Source organism: Eucyclogobius newberryi, unplaced genomic scaffold (genome assembly GCF_026437365.1).
Source record: "Eucyclogobius newberryi isolate DKJ021-1_F unplaced genomic scaffold, fEucNew1.0.hap1 SCAF_7, whole genome shotgun sequence".
NCBI lineage: Eukaryota > Metazoa > Chordata > Actinopteri > Gobiiformes > Gobiidae > Eucyclogobius > Eucyclogobius newberryi.
Genome location: NW_027316389.1, coordinates 18,645,211 through 18,666,804, shown reverse-complemented (window position 1 = coordinate 18,666,804; position 21,594 = coordinate 18,645,211). Strand labels below are relative to the sequence as shown.

Here is a 21,594-nt window from a genome sequence, read left to right as displayed (position 1 = left end):
ACATGAATATGACATTATTGCGTATGAGTATTGCACATGAATATGACATTATTGCGTATGAGTATTGCACATGAATATGACATTATTGCGTATGAGTATTGCACATGAATATGACATTATTGCGTATGAGTATTGCACATGAATATGACATTATTGCGTATGAGTATTGCACATGAATATGGCATTATTGCGTATGAGTATTGCACATGAATATGACATTATTGCGTATGAGTATTGCACATGAATATGGCATTATTGCGTATGAGTATGACAGTAATTGCACATGAATATGACAGTATTTAGTGATAGTAAATGACAGTATGACAGTAAATAATAATTTAACTAGTCTACTACTAAAATAATTGTGATGGAGACTTCAGGCCGTCCAAACACGATGTTCTGGCCCACGACCCGTTCTTCAAATATAAAAAAAAACATCATTTTCTGGAGGACCTTGGCGTTACTGCGATACATTTGTTACAATATCGATTATTGCCTCAGACAACATTGCAATATCAACACTTTAGCGATATATTATGCAGCCCTAGTTCACATCTTCTACACAAGTTTTGGCTGCATAGTTTACAAATCTCTTTCAGACACAGTGATACAAAGAGTGCATTGGTTTTGTGCTGAGCTTGTTCTAAATATAATATCAGGAGCAGCGTCGCTTCTAGGCCTGGTACATCTGCAGCAGTGAGTCACGGGGCACTGCCTGAAGAGCCTCGAATACAGACCGAAAGAACCTCGTACCACCAGCGCTTATGTGTACTAAAGCTGCGAGACAAACGTGCTACAGTGGGTACAGCCATTAAATCAGAACAAGAAAAATCCCCAAACTAGATCAGATTTTTAGCGCGTGTTTACCTGCACGAAATAAATCTGATCACCAAAAACACCCTGGTGATACGTGGCAAGTTAATTGGATTTTTAAAGAGTAATATTGTTGTATTTGAAAGACAAAGTACAATGACGTTTAAACAACTCTTTCAATCTTTGTCATTAGTTTACTTTTCTGCCAAATTGTCCAGATTGTGAACAATCAGAAAGAACTCAGATTACTCGCGTCGGATTGATTAACCTACGTTCAAGAAAATCTGATTATAATACCTAATTAAGATTATTTAAATGACATGCAGACCGCTAAATCTGATGCGAGCAAACAAAGGGATCATGATCAGAAAGAAATAAGATGATTTTGCTGTCTTTTTATCAATCTTTTAAATCTGAGTGAGCGTGTGAACGCAGCCACTATGACTTCCCAGTAATCTGATCAGCCCAGAAATCAGATAACGATCAACTTTTCTTCCGTGCACGTGAACACAACCAGTTCCTTGTTTGATCTAACTCACATACGTCATAAGGCGCTGGTACAGCTGGCAGCCCGGTGTAAACGCTCTCTCTTCTTTCTCACACAATAATGATTAGATTTGAAGGTGGGATCCTGCCTCGTGTGGTGTGCGTTGGGTACATGCGCTATGGCGTACGCCCATATGTTCTGCCGCCCCTGCGTTGCTTCAAGTGCCAGCGCTTTGGGCATATTGCAGCGGTCTGTAGAGGGAAGCAGAAGTGTGGTAAATGTGCAGGAGACCACGAGTATGGGAAGTGTGACGACGGAGCAAAACTCAAGTGCTGTAACTGTGGGGGAGAGCATAGCTCTGCCTACGGGGGATGCGTGTTCAGCAAGAGGGCTGCTGAGGTGCAAAAAGTTAGAGCCTCTCAAGGCATATCCTACGCGGATGCGGTCAAGAAGGTGTCTGGTAGTCAGGTGACGGTGGATGCAGTGGGGGCTGCCAGTGCTGCTGGTGTCCTAGGCGACAGGGGAGGGGGCAGCGTTGCCCGCGGCCAGGGGGAGGTCCTCACTGGGATGCCTGTGAGTGTGCCTTCCACGGGCAGAGGCCCTGTGGGTGCGGAGGATGTACTGGTTGTGAAGAGGAAAGATTTCTTCCTCTTTATAGTGGAAGTGATTAACTGTACTGGGCAAACCAAGAAGAGATCCGAAAAGACTAAGATCATCGCTAAGGCTGCAGGGAAGTACTTTGGAGCTGGGGGCCCCGAGTGGACGGAGATAGAGGATGCGCTGCGGGAGGGCGCCCTGCCCCATTCTGGCAGTGGGAGTGGGGGGGCTCCCGATGCGCCGTCAGGTTCCGGGGGCTCATAATGGCGGTGGTTGTCTTGCAATGGAATGCGCGTAGTCTTCGTGCTAATGGCCAGGAATTTAAGCATTTTGTCTCTACCTTGTTGAACAAGCCTCACGTTATGTGCGTGCAGGAGACTTGGTTACGACCTGGGTGGGGTTTTGGGATACAAGGGTATGTGTGTGTTAGGAATGATAGGGAGCAGGGTAGAGGCGGAGGTGTGGCTGTGTTTGTCCGAGATGACCTAAATTACGTTGTTGTCAGTGTGAGTAAAGCGCCGGAGGCCCTGGCGGTGAGGGTCTGGCGGGGTGGTGAAGCTGTTACTGTGGTTAACCTTTATAATCCGTGTGGTGAGTTAACGTTAGAGTCCTTGCATAGTATCGGTAAGGATGTTCGGGGAAAGGCCGTGTGGTGTGGGGATTTTAATGCGCATAGCGCTTTGTGGGGCGGTAGTGGTACCGATAGGCATGGGCAGGTGGTAGAGGGTTTTATCAATCAAAGGGAGTTGGTTTGTCTGAATGATGGGGGTGGGACCCGCTATGATATGGGGACCGGTGCGGAAAGTGCAATAGATCTTACACTTGTGTCCAAGGAGTTAGCTGGTGTTTGTAGTTGGGAGGTTCTTGGTAATCTTTCTTTTGGTAGCGATCACTATCTAGTCCGCACCGTGATTGGCTTTGGGAGCTGTGTGGTCAGGGGGACGAGGATCCAGAGGTGGCAGTTGGCAAGGGCGAACTGGGGGGCTTTCCTGAGGAAAGCTGATGATGGTTCTAGGGTTCTGCAGGAAGGAGGATTGACTCAGGTGGATGATCTCAATAGTGCAATTGTCTCGCTCATCACGCAGTCAGCGGTAGGCACGATTCCTAAGAGTGGTGGTAGTGGACATAGGAAGCGGGTGCCGTGGTGGACTGAAGCATGTGGTCATGCTGTTAGGGCGAGAAATGCGGCGTTTCTCCGGCTAAGGGTTGCCCACACTGAGGGTGCCCTCATTGACTACAAGAGGGCCCGCGCTGTTGTGCGGAAAACTGTGAGAACGGCCAAGAGTGCCTATTGGAGGCGGTATTGTTCCAAAATTGGGAGAGAAACGCGTCTCGGGGATGTTTGGGGGATGATTAAGCGGATGCATGGGGTTGAGCGCCGTCATGGGACCCCGGTCCTAGTACTGAATGGTGTTGAAGCAGTCAGCGACGTTGACAAAGCTGAACTGTTGGCCAGCACCTTTGTGTCGGTGCACAGCTCTGACAATCTCTCACCTGCGGAAAGGCACTACAGGGAGAGTACTTTGGCCCAGAATTCTGAGCTGATTGGGCACCAGCCTTCGACTCAAGATGACCTTGACCTTCCGTTTAGTTTGTTTGAGCTAAGGAGAGCACTTTCTAAGGCGAAACAGACAGCCCCGGGTAGAGATGAGGTGTGCTATGACATGCTCTCTCATTTGACTGATGACACGCTTGGGCTAGTCCTGGGTCTTTTCAACCGTGTTTGGGATTCAGGTTGTGTTCCATCTGCGTGGAAACAGTCTACGGTGGTGCCGGTTCTGAAGCCGGGTAGGCCAGCGTCTGACCCTTCAAGTTATAGGCCGATTGCCTTGACGTCGCAGCTCGGGAAAACGATGGAGCGCATGGTTACCGAGCGGTTGGATTACTTCTTGGAGAGTCGGGGTTTGCTTCCTGCGCACCAGAGTGGTTTCCGTAGGGGCAGGAACACCATGGATTCCGTGTTGTGTTTGGAATCTGATATCCAGCTGGCCAGGGCTCAGAAAGAAAAGGTTATTGCGGTGCTCTTTGATGTGGAGAAGGCGTACGATATGGTTTGGAAGGATGGGCTCCTCATTAAGCTGCGGAAGTGTGGTGTGAAGGGTAAACTGTTTAACTGGGTCCGGAGCTTTCTGTCTGGCCGGCGTATCCAAACCAGAGTGGGCGCTGCTTACTCTGGGGTCTATGGGGTGGAGAATGGGATCCCGCAGGGGAGTGTGTGTAGCCCTATCTTGTTCAATGTTATGATTAAGGACATCTTTGACGACGTGGATGGGTCTGTTGGGAGGAGCCTTTATGCTGACGATGGCGCTCTATGGGTGAGAGGGAGGAATCTCCGGTTTTACGAGGCGAAACTGCAAAGGGCAATACAGCAGGTGGAGCAGTGGACCCTGAAGTGGGGGTTTAAACTGTCCGTACGGAAGTCTCAAGTGATCTGTTTCTTCAATGGGCATAGGGACGTCTCCCTTCGACTGCATGGGCAGGTGCTCGAACAGGTCAGGGAGGTGAGGTTCTTGGGGGTCACCTTTGACGAGAGGCTTAGTTGGCGTCGGCACATTGATGAGGTCAGTGGTAAATGCAAAAGGGTGAATAACTTGCTTCGTTGTCTATCCGGCCAGCACTGGGGGGCCAGCAGAAGGTCGCTCCTGGGTATTTATCGGGCCGTCATGAGGGCGGCTATTGATTATGGCTGTATAGCCTACATGTCTGCGGCTGAGACTAACTTAAAGAAGCTTGATGTGGAGCAAGCCCAGGCCTTGCGCATCTGCTGTAGGGCTTTTAGGACCTCCCCTGTCTCGGCGCTGCAGGTTGAGTTGGGGGAATTGCCGTTACGGCTCCGGAGGCTAGAACTTCTGTTGGCTTACTGGGTGAATGTGCAAGGTCATACGAGCTCTCACCCGGTGAGGGACTTTCTCAGGGTTGATGGGGGGCAGAGTGAGGCTGGCGGTATGGTTTTCAGCCAGGTAGGAAATGCGAAGGCGCGGCTTGCGGGGGTTGGTGATCTGCGTGTGAGCCTGTCGGTGGCTTTGTCTGCTATAGCTCCGTGGAAGTTTGTCCCGGCTCCTGTTGATGTTAGCTTGCATGGCAAGCTTAGAGGAGTCGCTGGGAGGGCACCGCAGTTTGCCGTTCAAGCGATCATCGATAAGCACTCAGGTGATGTGTTTATTTATACCGACGGGTCTAGGGATCCTGAGAGTGGGCGTACTGGCGCCGCTTATTTTGTGCCTGACCTGGGGCTAGCGGTCAAGAAGAGGTTGACAGATCGCCTTTCTGTTTTCACGTCGGAACTCATAGCGATACGGTTGGCGTTGGAATGGGCGGAATCTGCTTTGCAGTGTTGCGGCATTGTGGTGGCCTCTGACAGCCTTTCTGCATTGCAAAGCATTAAATCTGGGAAATCGGATTGCAGACAGGATGTGTTGAATGGCATCTTCTGTCTGATGCTCTCCCTGTCCAGGAAGGATGTGAGGGTTTCCTTCATTTGGGTCCCTGCGCATGTGGGGGTGGATGGTAACGAAATGGCTGATGCACTGGCTAAACGTTCCCTTCGGCGGCCATCAATTGATGTGGCGGTTGAGTTGGGCAAGTCTGAAATCAAGCCCGTTATCAAGAGTCATGTGGTCGGCCTTTGGCAGGAATTTTGGAGCCACTGTGTTACTGGACGGCATCTCTATCACATACAGGGTAGTGTGGGTCCTTGCGGGTCTATGGGCAGGAACGCGTGGGAGGAAAGGGCCTTCGCCCGCATGAGGATTGGCCATACTGGACTCAATTGGTCACTGAGTAGGATAGGCAAACATCCGACCGGTCTGTGTGGTCACTGTCAGGTGCCAGAGACTGTCGAGCATGTGCTGATTTGCTGTGAGGCTTATGATAGGGAAAGGGCCGGGTTGGCCTTGTGGTTTCGGAATAATGGGCGGGAGTTCAATCTGCGGAACGTTCTGGCGATCCAGTCACAGGGTTTGTGTCAGGCTGTGGTTGCTTACTTATGTAGCACAGGGCTGGGTAAACGTTTATAGAGGTGGGGGGTGTTGGAGACTGAGCCGAGGATGAGGAGCAAGAGGATGTCCTAACGCGCTTGGACTTCGTGGGCCTAGAAACGCCAAAGTGATGGAAGAAGGACTTCTAACCGAACGTCGAAGAGGGCGAGGAAGGTGAAGAAGAGTCTCCCTGGAATAAAGCCGGTTGGTCTCTGACACAACAACTATTCTAGTCACAAAAACACATCATGACCTCATGGGCTTTGTACGCCAAAGCAATGGGAGGAGTACTTTTACGGCCTACGACAGAGTCTGAGGACTACGAAACGTCTGAGGAATAAAGTCTGGCGGTAATGCAACACTCGGATGCCAACCGCCATAAAACAACAACAACAACAACAACTTATTGTGCTTTATCTCCTATATTTTGTAAATATAGTTAATATGTTTTTTCTATTTTACTGTACGATAGGGACACGCGCTGGAATAGTTTTTTAATTCAACTGTTTTTGACTTTTTTCGGCTGGATTTGAGCGTTTTTCGTTGCGTTCGTTGTGTTGTTGTGACGTGAGCTAGCTCCGAGCGAGCCCACCAGCCCCCCCCCCCGCGCCCTCCAGCCGCGCTAAAGTACGGCGTGTCGTCGGTACACGTTTATATACACGTTTATATGAAAGAGGAACTTCACGAACGATCGGGACACGCACTGGAATCGCTTTAAATTAACTTGTTTTGACTTTTTTCGGCTGGATTTGAGCGTTTTTCGTTGCGTTCGTTGTGTTGTTGTGACGTGAGCTAGCTCCGAGCGAGCCCACCAGCCCCCCCCCCCCGCGCCCTCCGGCCGCGCTAAAGTACGGCGTGTCGTCGGTACACGTTTATATACACGTTTATATGAAAGAGGAACTTCACGAACGATCGGGACACGCACTGGAATCGCTTTAAATTAACTTGTTTTGACTTTATTCGGCTGGATTGAGTGTTTTCGTCGTCTCGTTGCGATGTGTCTTGGCTCTGAGTCCCCCGGCTCCGGCCCCGCCCCCCGGCTCCGGCCCCGCCCCCCGGCCGGCGCCGTACCGCGTTTCCACAAAGGAGGAACTCATGAAACTGCGGAGAACTGTCGTCTTACCCGGAGATCGTCACGTTATCCCGTCGCAATACTGACCTAACCTAATACTGATGTGCAATTCTGTCATATGTGCAATTACTGTTGGAATTCATGTGCAATTCATGTGCAATTACTGTGAAATTCATGTGCAATCTATGTGCTGTCGTGACACATTCATGTGCAATTACTGTCGGGATCACATGCAATGGTATTTATTTATTTATTTGTCTATGGGAGTTTTTATTTGTTTATAGGAGATCTTCTACTGAAAGTGTTTTTTCAGACTTCCTATAAGTGATCTGTTCTTCTGTATCTACCTCTGTATCTACCTGCGTTGCACCAATGAAATTTCCCCATGTGGGACAATAAAGGAATATCTTATCTTATCTTAAATAACGCCGCTTTCATTCATTCCAAAACTATAATCTACAAACATTGGCAAAACGATGCACAGCCCGGAGTTAAGATAACATAACCTTTATTTGTCCCACAATGGGGAAATTCTAGTGTTGCAACAAAGATTAGGCACAGAAACAGATTAGACACAGAAGTATAATCAGAAAAACAGATAACTTATTAAAAAAACTCTTATAAAAAAACTCTTACACTCTCTTACAGCTGCTATATGGACAGAAAATATTGCACCAGGGATGATTGACATTATGTCACAGTATTGCACATGAAGATGAATGATGTTCAGGGCTAACTGTGTTTGTTGTAGAGTCTGACAGCAGCAGAAGGAAAGACCTGTGAAACGTCTCCTTCACACAGCGAGGTTGGACCAGTCTCTCACTGAAGCTGCTCTCCAGAGCGGACAGTGTCCTGCAGGGGGTGAGACTCATGGTCAACCATAGATGTGAGTTTAGCCAGGACCCTTCTGTCCCCCACCTCCTGCACCGAGTCCAGAACGCAGCCCAGGACAGAGCTTTGTCCAGCCTCCTCCTCTCCCTCTCTGTGATGTTGCTGCTCCAGCAGACCACACCTACAGGAGCTGATGCCACCACAGAGTCGTAAGTCCTGAGTCTCCTCAGGAGGTAGAGCCGACTCTGGCTCTTCCTGTACAGTGCCTCTGTGTTATGAGTCCAGTCCAGTTTGTGGTTCAGATGAACACCCAGGTACTTGTATGAGTCCACTCTCTCAATGTCCCGTCCCTGGATGTTCACTGGTGAGGGGGCAGTGGGGTGGCGTCTGCGGAAATCCACCACCATCTCCTTGGTCTTCCCCGCGTTGATGAGGAGGTGGTTCCACTGACACCAGTCCACAAAGTCCTGCGCCAGTCCTCTGTACTCCGCATCATCGTCGTCCGTGATGAGTCCGATGATGGCAGAGTCATCAGAGAACTTCTGCAGGACACAGCTGTCCGTGTCATGTCTGAAGTCTGCAGTGTAAAGGGTGAAGAGAAAGGGCGCGAGGACAGTGCCCTGGGGCGCCCCCACACTGCAGGTCCGAGTGTCAGACACACAGTCTCGGGCTCTCACAAACTGGGGTCGGTCTGTGAGGTAGTCCAGGATCCACTTTGCCAGGTCATACTCCACACCAGCCGTCTCCAGCTTGTCCCTCAGGAGCAGCGGCTGGATGGTGTTGAAGGCGCTGGAGTGATCAAAGAACAGGATCCTCACAGAGCTGCCAGGCTTTTCCAGGTGAGAGAGAGAGCGGTGCAGCAGGGAGTTGGCATCGAACTACCAACCTTCAGCGCTCTCCCACTATAAACCCAAAACTACGATGTAAAATAAGGCTCGCAGAAGTAAACCTATGATGGATCACATAACCTTGTCTTTTAACCAATATGTTACTGTACACTACAGTTCTGGCACATCTAATGATTTATTTTACTGCTGTTTTACCAAGAATAACATTGAACAAACTGAGCGGTCGCAGTGGTGGGAATAGCGTCAGAAGTAGCCGGACTAAAAGCGAAACGCATCGAATTTCTTGCAACTGTACGGTACGTTATGTGGAGGCGGCAGTTCACCGTGAAACATATTGGGTTTGTAGTCGTAAGCAGAAGTGACCGCTGTTCAGAGGAAAGCTGCAGTGTTGTGTGAAATCTCGGGCTTAAAAAGTGCTGAAGGGACAGAACGACCGGTCAAGCGGCTCCCAACAGAGACGGAGGACATCCAAGGACTCGGCGCACTTTTAAAAACTCACATTATGAAAGTGTTTTTTATCACGTGAAGGGTTTTAAGAACGCAATAGAAGTACGCGAAAGACAGAAATTGCGTGGTAGTTTGCGTCCTCGTCTATGTTCTCTGTCACTACTATCAATGAATATGTTTGGTGGTTTTGCTCTAAGGCCTTCTGTTTCCTTCTGTGTGATATGTTGCTACGGGAAATTTCACAAAAAACACCTTTCCTACTGACAAAAACACTCTAAAGCAGAATAATCTCAGTAAATTATTTAGAAATGTGTTCTAAATATTGTTTAAAGACACGAGTTGCAATAAATAAAGGGAGTGTCTACAGAGCTGCGAAACTGCCATGTTATTTTGTGCCGCGGCTCCCGAAACTAACTGCTGGGCTATTTGATCGCACCGCGGCTCTGCAGCCACGGCCATAAATAAATGGTAGACTGAAATCCTTTAGTGGTTTAGTATCTATAATTAAAGAAGTTACTAATGCAACACTCAAATCTTATCATACAACAAAAAACTACTGTATTTTCCGGACTATAGGTCACACCAGCCAAAAAAATGCATAATATAGAAGTTGCACTGGAGTATGAAATAAGGTTGCAAGTGTGAAAATAACAAATAATATCACTTATAAGTCGCTCTGGAGTATAAGTATAAGTCGCACCCCAGCCAAAACTATGAAAAAAGGTGCCATTTATAGTTAGAAATTGGATGCACAATAAATATCGAGTGCCAAAAATGATTGTTCCGCCTTTTTTCATTGAAGAGTAAGTGTAGAAATGTTGGTGTTGGACCATCTCTACTTACCCCGTATTTTCCGCACCTTTTTTCATAGTTTTGGCCGGGGTGCGACTTATACTTATACTCCGGAGCAACTTATATGTGATATTATTTGTTATTTTCACACTTTCAACCGCATTTCATACTCCAGTGCAACGTATGTTTTTTTCTTCACTATTATGAATTTTTTGGCTGGTGCAACTTATACTCTGGTGCGACTTATAGTCCGGAAATTACGGTAACTCTATCACTAATGCCATGCTACGGCGAGACTGACCGTGTCGTCCTTTACGCTGAGTCCGTCTCCGTTGGGCAGGGACGACCTCCTTCTCCTCGAGGGCGAGCGAGTGCTTGTGCTCCTCCTCTTCACCCTCATCACCTCACAGCAGGCCTGGTCCTCATTCAGGGCGCTCTTCCCCGCGTTGATCACCCTGCGCACACACACAACAGGGCTTAGCAACAGGGACAATGGTTGTTTCATTTGACATTATGTTCTGTTGATTAAGATCCGGGCCAAGTCTAGAACAAGGACGCTGCATTTCTCCTGACACGTTTAGCTCCAGCAGTGAACGATGGGTCAAGTTCAGAGGACACATTTTCAACCACATGGAGACAATAAAGTGTACCTTAACCAATTGGGTTCGGAGAAGAGTTCAGACATTGAAGGAATAATAATAATAATAATAATAATAATAATAATAATAACAACGTGTTCCTTAACTTAACGTAGAGAATACACTTTACATTTGACAGTTTGGGACTGTGGGTGATGGGAAACAAGTACATGGGCCTTACAGACAAATGTTCTGTTTTGCTTGAAATGTTCCACAGTAATGCATAAAATGTAGAGTCGACCCTGCTCACTGCAACAATGCATGTTTTTTCATCAAATCATCTGTAGTTGAATAAATGCAGGAATGATAAGTTTAATGTCATACTGTGGAGCATTCCAAGCAATGCAATAACTATTCCATAGAATGATGCAGAAACCATAAAGGTTACACAGTGTATCGTTACCATGGAAAGGAAGTTCCCTGTAGTGCACGAGTCCTTTGCTTTATTAACTAAAGACCCAGTGCTGTTCTCAGATAAACAAAGTCTGCTGCTGACACATGCACTGAATAAACAGCTCTTTTTAGACTCCTCCAGCTACACAGTACAAAGAGTACACAAGAGTACACACAGTACATGACCGCAGTACACCTGCAGCTGCTCAGACAGGCTCACGCTGATCAACAACACTGCTCACAGAACCAGTCCACTCTGGTCTCAGAATACGTAGTACAATATAGTACAAATACAATATATAGTACAAGATTATAAAGAAAAGAAGTTAAGTGATCAGAAAATATTCATTTTTCAAAAGTCACAATTTAAACGTTTTCTTGATCTACAAAAAAGAACAATTTATATTTAAAACATTTAATTTGTATTAGGTCAAAAGCAGCGCCAATATTTTTTGGGAAAAAAAACATCCCCCTTATTTATTTTTTTGGTTGATGCTTTATAGGGGTCCAGGTCACAGAGCAGAGACACTTCCAGGAGGATCCCGAGGCGTTCCCAAGCCACAGAGAAACATAGTCCCTCCCCAAGGAGGCATCCAGCTCCTCTCCACGTGGAGGGGCAGTGGCTCTACTCTGAGCTCCTCATCCTTTCTCAGTTCCTTCTTCACAACACTTCAATACAGCGACCGCATCACTGCAGACGCTGCACTGATCCGCCTTTCAATCTCATGCTCCGTCCTCCCTTCCTTCTCCTTGTGAACAAGACCCTGAAACACTCCTCCCCTTGAGGCAGGGACCCACCCACCTGGAGGGGCAAGGGGCCTTTTCAAATAACAATTTACCTGTAATCATATATACTTCCCTGAAAAGCATTCTTGGATAATTCTCTTGACGTAACAGTAATTGCCATGGCCTCAGGAGCTGCCGTTTAATAAAAGTATACTTCACAGACTACTATTATCTACCCGCTCCATTTGTCACACTTTTTAGAAATATATATAATTTTTGGTCATGAACTTTAGGTTGTGATACAAGCAGTAGTAGAATCAGTAGTAGCATTTTTATCTTACAATCCCATCGTGTCAACACAGAGAAAGGAAAAAAGGCTTTCAACAACTTTGCTCCTGTGGAAGAAAACACAGAGACTTTTTTAATTAAATCATTTTATGCCTTTTAATGATTTTAAGGAACTGGTCAGGAACTACCCACAGTGCTAATATATAATTTGTGTTTAAGTATCCTGTGTTTGTTCGTTGTTTATTTTGTATGTTTTTTAACAGGGACCCAAGAAAAAGAGAACTTGTCTCATTGGGTTTTCCCTGTATAAATAAATAAAATGAATGAGTGAGTAGTACTATTAGTAGCAGACTATTATACTGGCTCGTTTTCAGGCTGTAAACGCTCATTTTCAGCCCCACAGAGTGCACAGGGCAGAGCAGGGCTGTAGGTTGTGATTGTGGGTCTCCAGCCTGCAGAGGAGAAGTCTGACCTCGGGCAGGAGCAGAGCTGTCAGATAAAGTTACTTCAAGTTTTGACACAATGTTATGACCCTAATTACCCGCTCAGGAATGTGTAGTGATGACTGCTTCAAGGAGCTGGAGAGAAGTTACAGAATGAGGAAAGAAAGCGAGACCAGACTTGAACTTAGATTGTACATTGGCGGATAAAACCAAACAATAATTACACTTTCACTGAAGAGCACAGCGAGAAGGGCCTCAAAGTACTGTTCCGCCATCAGTGTAAAACGTGCAGGTTAAACAGGTTAAACCTCCAGGTTGTTTTCCCAGCGGCATTGAAGAAAGGGTCAAAAGCAGAGCACTAACTTCACTATGGGGACAATACAAAGAGTAGATATTTATTTTATTTCTAACAAACCCTATGGCATAACTTGTACTGAACCAGATTTACCACAAATAAAACACTTTATGACTTGCAGACAAAGTGCAGCAATTGTATTTAGTATAATGAGAGAAAGCACTAAATTCAGGCTCATTTATTCGAATAAAGCTGTGTAAACTCCAGCTTTCAACAACATAATGTCAAGGAATTATTATTTTTGTTTGAAGGATTATTTATTTAATTTTTTTGACAGAAATGGTGAGATTGGGGCAGTAAATTGTCAAGGATTTGAACTCACAACACTGCATGGTACTCATATATGTGCCCCACCGCCGCAATTGTGGGACCATGTCGGCCTCGGTGAAACTGAGAAAAACAGCATTTTACTTTTTTCCCCCCAAATTTGTGATTTTCATTTTTTTGCAGAATGTGCTAGTTGAAGTTATGAATAAGTCCCTGTGTGCTTCAGATAACACTATTGGTTGTCTTAAACGTATACATTAAGCTGTTAAAAATGTGGAGTTTTCGGGTCTTTTTCCTGCTCTCCTGGGGGGCGTCACCTTTTTCTAGCCAACGTGTTGTTTACATTTTGCACCAATCAGCTGTGATCCGCATGGCTACAGCTGCGTGTCCGTGCTCATTACACCAGACCGTCTGCAGAGCACAGTCTTCAGAGCTTACATTTCCTGGACTACATTGCAACGGAACTGTTTACTCAGGTACACTTTTACTTTACTACTAAATTATTGCTTTAACGCTGTGTTTTAAGGCGGTCTCGTGATCACTTTAGAATCTTACTTGTCTGCTCCGGTGGAGCTAATGCTAAGCTAACATGTTGCTTCAGTGCACTCTGCAATACGGGCTTAATGTGACTACTTGCTGTTATCACCATGTTATCGGGTTATTTTTCGGCGTGGGTTGGCCCGTGGGTTGTGTGGGTCGTGCTTTGTGTCTGTTTTATGCTGCTAAACCGGCTGTTACCCCCACAGCCCGGAGCTAAACGCAGCTATTCGGAGCTAAGTTGTAAGCTAAACTTTGCTATGTTATCGGGTTATTTTCGGCGTTTTGTCTGTACAAATTATATACTTATGTAGTATTTCTTGACCCGTGGGTTGTGCTTTGTGTGTGTTTTATGGTGCTAAACCGGCTGTTAGCGCCACAGCCTGGAGCTAAACGCAGCTATTCGGAGCTAAGTTGTAAGCTAAGCTTTGCTATGTTATCGGGTTATTTTTCGGCGTGGGTCGTGCTTTGTGTGTGTTTTATGGTGGACTAAACCGGCTGTTAGCCCCACAGCCCGGAGCTAAACGCAGCTATTCGGAGCTAAGTTGTAAGCTAAACTTTGCTATGTTATCGGGTTATTTTTCGGCGTGGGAAGAGAAAAAAACTACAACTCCCGATACCACTTCTGGTCACGTGGCTTACGTACGTTGCACGTCACGCACGCACTGCGTCACTCGAACCAATCACGCGCTTGCCTGGCCATTATCAGCTTCCTGTGTGTCTCTGTGCACAGTGTTGGGAGAGACAACAGGACGGCTGAACCAGGTAAGCTTTGCGACTAAAACACCCGCTTTTAATCACTTTAATGTGCGCCGGTTTTAAACTCGAGTGTATGTTTATGTTTTGGTGTGCTGTTCTGCAAGTGTTTTGCTTTTACGAGCCGTGTTATCTCAAGTGAGCTAGCTAGCCCCGCTAGCCGAGGGCAGATGTCCCAATATCTCCGCGTTTTGCATCTTAAATACACCGTTAACGTCACAATGTGAGCTGTTATCTGTGAAGCGTGTTATTCCCATATTACTGTTAACCCTAATCCTTTTTTCCCCTTTTCAGAATTGGCAGACACCCTGACTGACAGAATAGCAATTATATAGACGTATACGTCTTAATCAAATGTCATATGTATTAATCTAATCTCTCTCTCTCTCTGTCTGTCTGTCTGTTTGTCTGTCTCTCTCTCTCTGTCTGTCTGTCTCTCTCTCTGTCTCTCTCTGTCTGTCTGTCTCTCTCTGTCTCTGTGTCTGTCTACTACAGATACACTTTCCGTCCAACCCTCTGCAGCCGGGGCCAAGCTTCACTACACAATGGACATCCACTTCCTCATTGCTGGCCACACCAAATTCTCCCCTGATTGCGGCTTTGGACTTATCAAGCGTGCATACATGAAGACCAGGGTTGACACTTTGGAAGATATCGCTGAGGTTAGTTTATATTATTTGACTACTGTAATGTATAAACATTAGCCTGGCAAAACTTCAGTGCTGCTCTCTGCTTAAGATATGTTTCTTCTGTTCTCATTTTTTTTACATTGTCGCCCTTGTCATCAGGTAGTGGAAAACAGCTCTCCTGAGTCTCACCTCAATATCCCACAGCTTGTTGGAACGGCGGATGGCAAAGTGTTTGTCAAGAACTTCGACTGGCAGAAGCATCTGAGTCCCTTCTTCAGACGGCTTCCAAAGATCAAGAGTTATCAGCACTTCAGGTATTTATATTGAAACTCTCACATTGTGTTAAAAAAAATAGTTAATGAGTGTTTTATGTGAAATAGTTAGCCATTTCTTAAATGTCCTGTTATTTGTTTACAGCTTTGATGCCAAGAGCCGAGAGTCACAGCACAGAAGAGTGCACAGACGAAGAAGAGGATGAGGATGTGATCTCTGATGTAATTGGACTCTGGTGGTGTACATATCATATCTATTATCTCATCTCATATATTCAAAGCCATGGACCCGTTGCAGTTCGTATACCTGGCCCTGGCATCTGTTTATAAGAGTTCTTCTATTAAGAGTGTTTTTTAAACTTCCTGTAAGTTATCTGTCCTTTCCCCCTGTATCTACTGCGTTGTAACATTAACGGCTATCTTATCTTTTGTTGTTTGTGTTGAATCATTCAGTGCACCATTGTTGGTCACCTGTGAATTATGTTTATCGACAAATGCAATGAACCCTATTCTGATTCTTTGATTCTATTCAGGGCCTTTTGTAATCCCAAGTATTTCCATTTTAATATAGTAACTTCTAATTCTGATTCAAGTCCAGTTACCATCAATAACAACACTCCTTAAGTCTTCAGTGACAGTTGTAGGGGAAGGTGGTGTCAGTGTGACAGGGGGGAGGGCTTATCTCAATGAGATGCAAATGAGCCCCCCTGTGACTGGGCTCACTCCGGTGAGAAACTTTGAGCCCCGTTTTCTCAGTGAATGGGTTTGAGAGTTGTATACATTCAAATGACCACAACTTACTCAAATATTATCAGATCTACATGAGTTAGACATCATTGGAAAGCTTTGAATTCACACTCAGAATCTGTGAATAATTCAAAATGTCTCCGGGTAGACATGTAACTGGTTTAGCCACGGTCAGTCACATATGCTATCCTCTCTACCATAAGCTAATGTGCAATTTATATCTTAGCAAAATATAATTCTATAATTTTCAAAAAAAACCAGAAGAAAAGGAATAAGGCGTTGTGGGTTCAGTTCCTGTCTAAAATAAGTATTTGTGCCGGAAAATCTAAAAAGAAAAATGAAACGTAAGATAGAAAAGTTAGAATTGTATTGATCTCCCATTTGAGAAATTACTGCACAATAAAGCACAAAAAGGCACCTGTAATTATCAATACTGAAAACACACAAACTGAATAATATGTCAAAGTGACATCATTAATGTAAAAATTCTAAATTAGTGCCAATTTAGTTGTTCGGTTCTACCTTCAGTTCAACTTTTATAATGACATTTAAATAGGTCCAGATAGTCTACAATACAGAGTAAAGTTGGGTCAGGATGTCAGGATGCAGAAGTAGGTTAACAGAGTAAAAGACTGGGATAGACCCTGGTGGAGATGAGTACTTTACATAACTACACTTTTGAGTACTTTGACCCTGTTCTGGTCTTCTGCCTCAGTAACTGTGACAGGAGCATCTCAGAAAACCTCAGCGAACACTGCAGCATGTGACACAACATGTGACCTGGATCCTCCACGGCTGCTTTAAGGAGGAATCTGCAGCTGAAGTGGTAGTAACAGCAGTAGAAGTACTACATGTAGCACACAGTGAGACTTCCCACACTATCACAGTAAATAGAAGTATCTCAAGGTCAATATCATAATAATATAACACAATCATATTGTAGCGTGAGACTTAGACATTGTAACATCCCTAACTGACAATGAATGGATATTAAATATATTTAAATATCCCCATGACATGATGATATTCTATATATATCATATTTTGACGTGCCCGTAAAGGCCATGGTTGAGGCACAAAAGTGTAAAACTAGCTACAAAAACATATCCCTTTATAACCTTTGATTGCACTGCACATTTGTTTTGTTTTTATATATTTTTGCAGCTTTCTTTTATATATTTTTATAGACTTCAATATTTTAATGTTGCATTTCTCCAAAACAACAACATTCATGGTTTACATCTTCCATCTTGAATCACCAGTATCTCTAAGTAACAGAAAGTATGTATAACTTGTTTCTAGTTGAACATTGGGTCCTAAGTGGCGTTCATTGACCCCTGAACTCTAAACACACTCAGATATGTATCGATCAGCTGCCCCCGAGGTTCAACCGAGTGAAACTAAATTAAACATTAATATGTGATGTATTTGATCACAGTGAGACCTGAGGCTGTGCCATTTATCAACTCTTAATCAAACTGTGATCCAATCATTTGCGGACTGCTCTTATCAGTTTGGGGCTTTTTAATCAACAACTTGTCTTTAAATAAATCATGTGACACTGGTGCGACACACAGTTAAAGAAAAGCAGGAGGATAGAAAGATGCCATAAAAACAAGATAAGTAACTTTAAAAAACAAACTGTGCAGGTGGAGCAGAAATATAAAGCTACAACACTATTAATACGTGTCTATGGATGTACAATTATTATATAGACAGAATAAAAAGCAGGTAAAAGGACAACAGTCTGTCTTATGTTAATATTACTATTTTCTATCATTATAATCTACGACAGATATGAACCTATAAGTGATGTTTTGAAAAATTGAAATCGCAATATTGATATAACTAACAGTAACAGACCCTTTTCACCCCCCAATTTGGGTTAAAATGGCTGCTCAGTCTAATCTTGTGTAAAGAGGGATCAACGAAAACAGGATTTTTTGGAACAATGGTGTCTCAGAGGAATTTCACAAATCACTCTAAACACAACTGCAAAGTGTCTGTTAAAGAATCAATACACGGCAACATTCAAGTCAATAGGAGATCGACCATGAGCATTTACTAACATGTCACTGCTATATACTTTTGCGGTGGTTGTGATTGCAAACGGGCGCGGTGAACTCCACTTGTCTGAACGAGAGTCCTTGAGTGTGGTGAAGAGCAGAAGAAAAGCCTGAGCAGGAGAGACTCACTCACCCATGTGCAGCGTGGGCAGTGGACCAGACACGAACCCAGCTCGGATCTGAGCCTACAGCGCTGAGACTCCACTGCACTGAGCACGCACGAGGAGGCGGCCATTAACCCCGTCAAACTTTAGAAACGATCCGAAATAGTATAAACGCATTGACACAATACAGGACGACCAAGCAGCGACATGTGTTAAAAGAGAGGGTAATTTTGTTTTGACGGACGCAGAATGGGAAAATGTGTTTACCGTATTTTTCATAGTTTTGGCCGGGGTGCGACTTATACTCCAGAGCGACTTATATGTGATATTATTCGTTATTTTCACACTGGCAACCGCATTTCACATGTTGATTATTTTCACACTGACAACCACAAGAGGGCGCTCTAGGCTCTAAGTGGCTCGGAATCAGCACTTCCTCTACCTCCGGAGTTTGTTGTTAAGAAGTGACACAGAGGAAGAAGAATTCAATGGAATTAGTGATTTGGGGTAAAACTGATGCTTTGGTAAACTTGTTAGCATGTTCTTTATGCTATAGTTATCTGAATAACTGTTAATATGTTACGTTAACATACCAGACACTTACCACAGTTCTGTCTGTGCGTCATGTAGCTGAAGGTGTTAGCGTTAGCATACGTACACCTATGTATATTTCCCCAAAAATGCGACTTATACTCCAGTGCGACTTACATATGTTTTTCTTCTTCTCTGTTATGCATTTTTTGGCTGGTCCGGAAAATACGGTATATTCATATTTGGACTCACCTATGTTGGATGAATGTAAGGCGTTTGCTAATTATCGGTACTCGCAAGGAAATGCTAACTGCTGGAGAGACTGCGGTTGCCATGAGGCCCGCCATTACCGTGTGTTTTGAGACTGCCCAGTAGAAAATACTGGACTGAAGTCAGCAAAACGCTAAAGACTGCTTTTGACATCAACATACCACTACGTGTTTGGCCTCAAAACCCCTACAATGGATACAATAAATGGATACCTTCCGGAACATTCCCCTGGGAGCAGTGGATATTGCGGATACAAACTGATAAGGACTAATATTATAACTGACACACGTTCTGTAAATGATAAATTAAGCAAAAACTTTTGAGAATTAGGGCTGCGCAATTCATCGCAATCGGGATGTTTGCTAGTATCAATGTCCTCTGCAACAAAAAATCACATCTGTTCGAGGGACACAATCTTTCCCTCTGGAACTCTCAATATCCTGACATACATGCAGCTCTTGTATTAGTTTAGCTGTCTTATCTCAACCGTCGGATGGATGGGCTTGAATTGCACGCTCTGTTAACACTTTACATTATCGCACATTTATCAAATCAAACATACTTTTCTTTCAAGGGTTTATGTAAGGATGTGAGTCACTCCGTGTATGTGACGCAACGACTGCATTGTACTTAAAAAAAACCGCGTGTACATCATCTTCGATCTTACCATAAGAGATATAAAGCCCCACATGGAGGAGAATGTACAGTTTTTGATCATTTACTTTCCCGACTGTGACTCTAATAAACTTTCTGTTGTTAAAATGGATAGACAAAAACGCATAAATCTCTTTTTTTAGGCGATAATTCAACTATATTTTATCGACCTTCAGAAATGTGCTGATTGAGGTTGAAATATCGCTCAGAACATGAACAGACTGTAACATTTACCATAAAAGTGAAGAAATTCCACTTTATTCCATTATTTAAAGGATTACACAACAAGTTTGTTTTGTTTTTAATCGTGCGCTAACTTTTTGACGACCGCCACCTTCTTGATTGTTTGTCTGTTAGTTTGCCTAAAATGTCCCACAGTATGACGTCAAGCTCGTCTATCTCCACGGAGACAAGCGGGAGACATCACCTGGTCAAGTTACGACTCCGATCTGCGGAGAGGCGACCCCCGCTCACCGTAACAAAGAGTGTATTTCGTTGCGCGTTTGTGCGCTAAAAACACCTGCAATTCAAAAAATGCTCGTGTTTAATGCCAATTATGTTAACACAATCACATCGCCATGGAAACAAGCCGGTAGAAGACTAATATTATTACAAATAAAATCTTCTAGTTTTGCACATCTCCATAATAATGTGGCTATTTTTCTCCCACTTCTAATCCCAGCTCTTATTATCATCATTTGTGTTTCTACGTTTCCCTTATTTTCACCAATATATTTATGTCGTTACGGTACAAAACTCAATTTCAATGCCAAAGAAAACGCTTGACACTCACAAACAATAATAATATAATATAATGTCATTTCAAACACAAAATAAAAGCAGTTTCTTTACCATTTTTGGTGTTATAGTTCTGAGATGAGTCAAAACCATTGTAAAAGCGATTGAAGAAAGGAACACATTTGTTCTGTTTGTGTCATTTTTTTCACCATCAAGACTTGTTCCGGTGTTAGTTTTAGTACCAGTTAGTATCTGGGGAAACATTTTAATCCAATAACAGTTTAATACTGTACAGCAATCCCTCACAAATACAGGAAACGACAGCCTCAGAAATTCTTGCCCATAGTTTTCCGTTTAGAGTCACGTTTTACACTGTATATTCCTGTATTTAAACTGATGATGACCTGCCACCAGTTGATTCAGTTTGCGGTTATTTCAATCCCGTTTTTTTCTTCCAAACGTGCCCGGAGCCTGACGCCACACGATGCCAGGCGCCTGGAAACCACTTGCGGCTACGCTCTTCGCTGCAGCTGGCGTCACGTTACCGGAAACGCCCTCAAGATAAACAGCTGCCGCCAAAAACAACCACAACGAACAACCAGCTCCCGCCAATATAAGCGAAGAGTAAATATACACAGTGCTTTGTGGCGTGGCTAAATCTTTATCTTTAATCAGTATTACGGTCAGATTGCACATAGAAAGCAAGTAGTCCACATTTAAAAGATGCTATGAGAATATATCCATCAGTGACTATAAAGGATTTTGTATACGTATAAGCTTGAAATAGGTGTAAAAAGATTTTTTTCTCAATTTTATCCGTACATTTTTTTTTTGCTTTTACGACTAGTTTTGGCACGATACTAAAATTCAAAACTCGATTTCGATGCCAAAGAAAATGCTCCATACTTTTTTTCAGTTTCGATACCAAAATGATATTTTCACATATTTTTCAGTAAGCAGTAATTTTTAACACAAATTAACAGTACTTTCTTATACTGCACTTGTATACTTTCTCAAATGCCAGTTCTGACACATTGACAACTTTGTTTGGTATCGACACTTCAACTCAGTGTCTAGTTTCGATAGTAGCTGGTTTCGATACTTGCTGGTATCGATTAGAATCTGATTTTCGATACTTTGGACCACCCTAACTGTGACACGGGACCAGTGACAACACAATCAATACTATATTATTGAGTGTCTGCGTGATGACGTCACGCAGACACTACTAACTATGCTGGGGGAAGTATGACAGCTTAAGCACTATCCTCTTCTTCTTCTGACTACTTATGCTATCAAACAATATTTATTTTTTG

At 44.1% G+C, this 21,594-nt stretch overlaps 1 protein-coding gene across 1 annotated transcript in view; it reads right to left on the bottom strand.

The window, feature by feature from the left end:
- The window catches only part of ppm1h (protein phosphatase, Mg2+/Mn2+ dependent, 1H), an 83,396-nt gene that overhangs the window by 57,129 nt on the left and 4,673 nt on the right, over positions 1-21,594 (bottom strand). Inside the window, exon 2 of the mRNA XM_072435519.1 lies at positions 10,166-10,319. Within this exon, the coding sequence (XP_072291620.1) occupies positions 10,166-10,319 (154 nt within the window). The remainder of the gene's footprint in view (positions 1-10,165; positions 10,320-21,594) is intronic.